General features: G+C 41.2%; 1 protein-coding gene and 1 pseudogene across 1 annotated transcript in view; one reads left to right on the top strand and one right to left on the bottom strand.

Moving 5' to 3' along the window:
* NUP107 (nucleoporin 107) overlaps positions 1-6,041 on the bottom strand; it is a 59,065-nt gene that overhangs the window by 44,718 nt on the left and 8,306 nt on the right. Inside the window, exon 6 of the mRNA XM_017522813.1 lies at positions 4,546-4,649. Coding sequence (XP_017378302.1) covers positions 4,546-4,649 — 104 coding nt within the window. The remainder of the gene's footprint in view (positions 1-4,545; positions 4,650-6,041) is intronic.
* On the top strand, positions 1,449-1,862 carry LOC108300234 (annotated as a pseudogene).

The raw sequence follows: 6,041 nt of genomic DNA, 5'->3' as shown, positions 1-6,041 counted from the left end.
CTTCTAAAAATGCAAAAATTAGCCGGGGGTGATGAAGCGTGCCTGTAATCTCAGCTTCTTGGGAGACTGAGGCAGGAGAATCTCTTGAACCCGGGAGGGGAAGGTTACCGTGAGCAGAGGTTGTGCCACTGCACTCCAGCCTGGGCCACAGAATGAGACCCTGTCTCGGGTTGGGGGGTGGGAACATTTTCAGGACTGAGGCACATGTGAAAATCTAATAAAAAACATGAATGGTCCCCCTAGAAACACACACACAATTGTTTATTAGGAGGTTTAATGACCCAGGGTAAAGAAAATCTTTCTCAAAGGTTATTAACAGTATCTCATTATCTTGTCAAGAGTAATTAAGGAACAAGACTGCTCTCATTCAGAACACCACAATGGGTTTTCCCACCCCTTAGTAAGTATTTACAAAGTAATGTTAGTACTGTCTTAAAATTAGTACTTCATAAAAGTGTTATCTGTACTTCATTCATTTATTACATTCTCAGTTGGAATCCTGACTCCAGTGATTCACTAAGTGATTATTATTGTTTTTGTTATTTAATGAAGCTACTGCATTTATAATAGAACAATTCAGAGGTCAATTATTAAAACATTAAATGATAAAAAGTTGTCAATTACTATTATTTCAATTATTACTGAATGCAATATTTTCTTGACGCATTTTCCTTTCTAAAAATAGACTTTTTTTTTAGTGTACTTTTATTTTGAGATGGGGGAGTCTCACTCTGTCACCCAGGCTAGAGTGCAGTGGCACAATCTCAGTTTACTGCAACATCTGCCACCCAGGTTCAAGCAATTCTCCCACCTCAGCCTCCTGAGTAGCTGGGATTAGAGGTGCCCACCACCACACTCAACTAATTTTTTTGTATTTGTAGTAGAGACGGGGTTTCACCATGTTGGCCAGGTTGGTGTCAAACTCCTGACCTCAGGTAATCCACTTGCCCAGGCTTCCCAAAGTGCTGAGATTACAGGTGTGAGCCACTGCGCATGGTCTAGTGTAGTTTTAATTTCACAGCAAAATGGGGCAGAAAGCAGAGTAGCCGAATATCCCTTCCCCCCACAAAATCACAGCCTCCCTCACCATCAATATCTCACACTAGAATGGTACATCTGTTACAACTGAGGAACCTATATTGACAAATCATTATCCTCCAAAGTCCAGTTTATATTAAGATTCTTTCTTGGTGGTGTACATCCTATGGATGGATTATGACAAATGTATACTGACGTGTCACCCATGTATAGCATACAGACTAGTTTCGCTTCCTTAAAAATCCTGTGCTCTGGTTCCCAAGTTAAAAACAAAAACAAAAGAAACAAAAAAACAAAATCCTGTGCTTGGAGGAAGATGCGGTCTCGTAGTTGTTGCATATCGTGGATCCACACGCTCCTGCTCCTGACTCACTGCTGTTCGCTCTCCCAGAGGAACAAGTCAGTTAGGAAGCTGCGCAGCAGCCATGGCTTTTAAGGATACTGGAAAAACACCTGTGGAGCTAGAGGTGGCAATTCACCGAATTCGAATCACTCTAACAAGCCGTAACGTAAAATCCCCAGAGAAGGTATGTGCTGATTTGATCAGAAGAGCAAAGGAAAAGAACCTCAAAGTGAAAGGACCAGTCGAATGCCTACCAAGACTTTGAGAATCACTACAAGAAAAACTCCTTGTGGTGAGGGTTCTAAGACATGGGATCGTTTCCAGATGAGAATCCACAGCGACTCATTGACTTGCACAGTCCTTCTGAGACTGTTAAGCAGATTACTTCCATCAGTATTGAGCCAGGAGTTGAGGTGGAAGTCACCATTGCAGATGCTTAAGTCAGCTACTTTAATAAATTGGATTACCAGTTGTTAAAAAAAAAACACAAAACCTGTGCTCTACCTATTCATCACTCCCTTTCAACTAACTCCTGGCAACTGATGAACTTGTTACTGTTTCCAAGTTTTGTCTTTTCCAGAATGTTGTATAATTGTAATCATATAATATGTAGCCTTTTTAGATTGGCTTCTTTCACTTAGCAATATGCATTTAGGTAAGAGTATGTTTAGTTTTTAAGAAACTGCAACTGTCTTCCAAAGTAGCTATAGCTGTTTGCATTTCCATCAGCAATGAATGATAGTTCCTGTTGCTCCACATCCTCTCCAGCATTTATGTTTTGGATCCTCATCATTCTATTTCTTTTTTGTTTTTGCAAAGATGGGGTTTTGCTATGCTGCCCAGCCTGGCTTTGAACTCCTGGCCTCAAGTGTTCCTCCTGCCTCAGCCTCCCAAAGTGTTGGGATTACTGGCGGGAGCCACAGCACTGGCCCGGATCTTCACCATTCTAATAGGTATATTGTAGTAAGTCATTATTTTAATTTGCAATTCTCTAATGGCTGATATGAACCATCTTATCTGGGTTTTTTTATTTTTTATTTTTTGAGACGGAGTCTTGCTCTGTCACCCAAGCTGGAATACAATGGCTTAATTTGGTTCACTGCAACTTCCGCCTCCCAGGTTCAAGCGATTCTCCTGCCTCAGCCTCCTGAGTAGCTGGGATTATAGGTGCCCGCCATCACACCTGGCTAACTTTTTATTTTTTTTTTTTTCCATTTATTTATTTTATTGCATTTTAGGTTTTGGGGTACATGTGAAGAACATGCAAAATTGTTGCATAGGTACACACGTGGCAGTGTGATTTGCTGCCTTCCTCCCCATCACCTACATCTGGCATTTCTCCCCTTGCTATCTCTCCCCAGCTCCCCACCCCCCACCATCCCTCCCCTATTTCCCCCCAACTGACCCCAGTGTGTAGTGCTCCCCTCCCTGTGTCCATGTGTTCTCATTGTTCAACACCCGCCTATGAGTGAGAACATGCAGTGTTTGATCTTCTGCTCTTCTGTCAATTTGCTGAGAATGATGGTTTCCAGGTTCATCCATGTCCCTACAAAGGAGCCAAACTCGTTTTTGATGGCTGCATAATATTCCATGGTGTATATGTGCCACATTTTCCCTATCCAGTCTATCGTCGATAGGCATTTGGGTTGGTTCCAGGTCTTTGCTATTGTAAACAGTGCTGCAATGAACATTCGTGTGCACGTGTCCTTATAGTAGAACGATTTGTAATCCTTTGGATATATACCCAGTAATGGGATTGCTGGGTCAAATGGAATTTCTATTTCTAGGTCCTTGAGGAATCGCCACACTGTCTTCCACAATGGTTGAACTAATTTACACTCCCACCAACAGTGCAAAAGTGTTCCTATTTCTCCACATCCTCTCCAGCATCTGTTGTCTCCAGATTTTTTAATGATCGCCATTCTAACTGGTGTGAGATGGTATCTCAATGTTATTTTGATTTGCATTTCTCTGATGACCAGTGATGATGAGCATTTTTTCATGTTTGTTGGCCTCATGTATGTCTTCTTTTGTAAAGTGTCTGCTTTTTGTTTTTTTCCTTTTTGTGGAGAACGGGGTCTCGCTATATTGCCCAGGCAGGTCTCGAACTCCTGGGCTCAAGCTATCCTTCCGCCTCTGCCTCCCTAAGAGCTGGGATTACAGGCGTGAGCCACAGCGCCCGGCAACTTTGTATTTTTTAGTAGAGATGGGTTTCAACATGTTGGCTCGGTTGGTCTCGAACTGCTGACCTCAGGTGATTTGCCCGCCTTGGCCTCCCAAAGTGCTAGGATTACAGGCATGAGTAATGCCTCGCCAAAGCATTTCTTCATATGCTTATTTGCCATCTGAATATCTTCTTTGGTGACGTGCCTGTTCCCACCTTTTGTTCATTTTTTAACTAGGTTGTTTATTTTCTTATTGTTGAGGTTTGTTTTGTTATTATAAGTTCCAGGATAAATGTGCAGGACGTGCAGGTTTGTTATATAGGTAAACATGTGCCATGGTGGTTTGCTGCACCTGTCAACCCATTACCTTGGTATTAAACCCAGCAGGCATTACCTATTGTTCCTGATGCTCTCCCGCCCCCCACCCCCACTTCTTATTGTTGAATTGTAAATATTCTTCATATATTTTCTTTCTTTTTCTTCATATATTTTAAATTTTCATTTCTTTTTTTGAGACAGGGTCTACTTTGTCACCCTGGCTGGAGTGCAGTGGTGTGATCATGGCTCACTGTAGCCTCAAACTCTGGGACTCATGCAATCTTCCCACCTTAGCCTCCCAAGTAGCTAGGACCACAGGTGTGTACCACCATGCTTGGCAAATGTATTTCTTGTAGAGAATAAGGCCTTCCCATGTTGCCCAGGCTGGTCTTGAACTCCTGGGTTCAAGTGATCCTTCTGCTCTGGCCTCCCAAAGCATTGGGAGCCATCACATCTGGCCGGATTTTCCTTTTTCAAAGCAGCAGAATCCTTTTGTCTCCCAAATAAATCTTGTATGGACCCTCAATATGTAAAATGCAGAGATGCTCTAGTTGACTTTCCCTCCATTCCTGCCACTGCTCCCCTAAGACATCTCCCTTAAATGCTATAAATTAGGAGGTTAATGCTGTTTATAAAAACCAAAAATGCCGAAGTTTGACTAATGGAGTGAAATTAGCTTACCTGACTACCACAAATATTTTCATACTCTTCCACAAGATCAAAAACTGTACCCGAAGAGTGCTTCAGAAAAGACTGCAGGAAATCAGAAAACATACTCATGGATGCTAGAACACATAAAAAATAAAAAAAAAAAAAGGAAGAAAAGTTAAGTGACATACTTCTAGGTAATTCTGTTTGAAAATTTATTTATTATTTTTTAAATTTATTTATGAGATGGAGTTTCACTCTTGTTGCCCATAGTGGATTGCAATGGTGTGGTTCAAGTGATCCTCCTGCCTCAGCCTCCCAAGTAGCTGGGATTACAGGCATGCGCCACCATGCTCGGCTAATTTTTGTATTTTTAGTAAGACACGGTTTGACCATATTGGCCAGGCTTGTCTCAAACTCATGACCTCAGATGATCTGCCTGCCTCAGCCTCCCTAAGTGCTGGGATTACAGGCGTGAGCCACCACACCCAGCCTGTTTGAAAATTTAAGTAGCTACAAGTCTTTTATAAATTCACTGCTATTTAAAAAAATTTAATTGGCAAAATACATGTAATATAAAATTTATCTTAATCATTTTTCTTCTTCTTTTTTTTTTAAGAGAGGGGGGTCTTGCTTTGTCACCTAGGCTGGAGTACAGTGGTGCAATCATGACTCACAATATCCTCAAACTCCTAGGCTCAAGCAATCCTCCCGCCTCAGCCTCCCCAGTAGCTGGGACTATAGGTGTATACCAGCCACTATGCTTAGCTAATTTTTTATTAGTTTATAGAGACAGGGTCTTGCTACCTTCTGTCTCAGCCTCCCAAAGTGGTAGGATTAAAGGCAGGAGCTACCATGCCTGGCTTAATCATTTTTAAGTGTATAGTTCAGTGTCAGTAAGTACATTCACATTATTGTGCTACCATTACCACTGTGTATCCACAGAACTCTTTTCATCTTGTAAAACTGAAACTCTGTACTTAATAAACATTATCTCCCTACTCACCCCAGCCCCTGACAACCATCAGTCTACTTTCTGTCTCTACACGTTTTGACTATTTTAAATATCTCATGTAAGTGGAACCATACAGTATTTGCCCTTTTGTGACTGGCTTATTTCACTTAGCATAATATTCTCAAGGTTCATCCATGTTGTTGCATGTGTCAGAATGTCCTTCCTTTTTGGGTGAATAATATTCCATTGCATGCATAGATCACATTTTGTTTCCCCCATTCATCTATCAACAGGCACTTGGCTTGCTTTCACCTTTTGGCTACTATGAATCATGTTATGAACATGTATATACAAACATCCCTTTGAGACTGCTTTCCATTCTTTTGGATATATACCCAGAGGCAGATTTGCTGGATCATATGGTAATTCCATTTTTCATTTTTTTGAGGAACTGCCAAACTGTTTTCCACAGCAGCAGTATCATTTTACATTCCCACCAATAGTGTCAAGGATTTGAATTTCTCCCCATTGTTGTCAATACTTGTTATTTTTCTGTTTTTTGTTTTTTTTTTTT

The sequence above is a fragment of the Cebus imitator genome, unplaced genomic scaffold, assembly GCF_001604975.1.
Source record: "Cebus imitator isolate Cc_AM_T3 unplaced genomic scaffold, Cebus_imitator-1.0 Scaffold25, whole genome shotgun sequence".
NCBI lineage: Eukaryota > Metazoa > Chordata > Mammalia > Primates > Cebidae > Cebus > Cebus imitator.
This window is presented reverse-complemented; position numbering and strand designations above follow the sequence as displayed.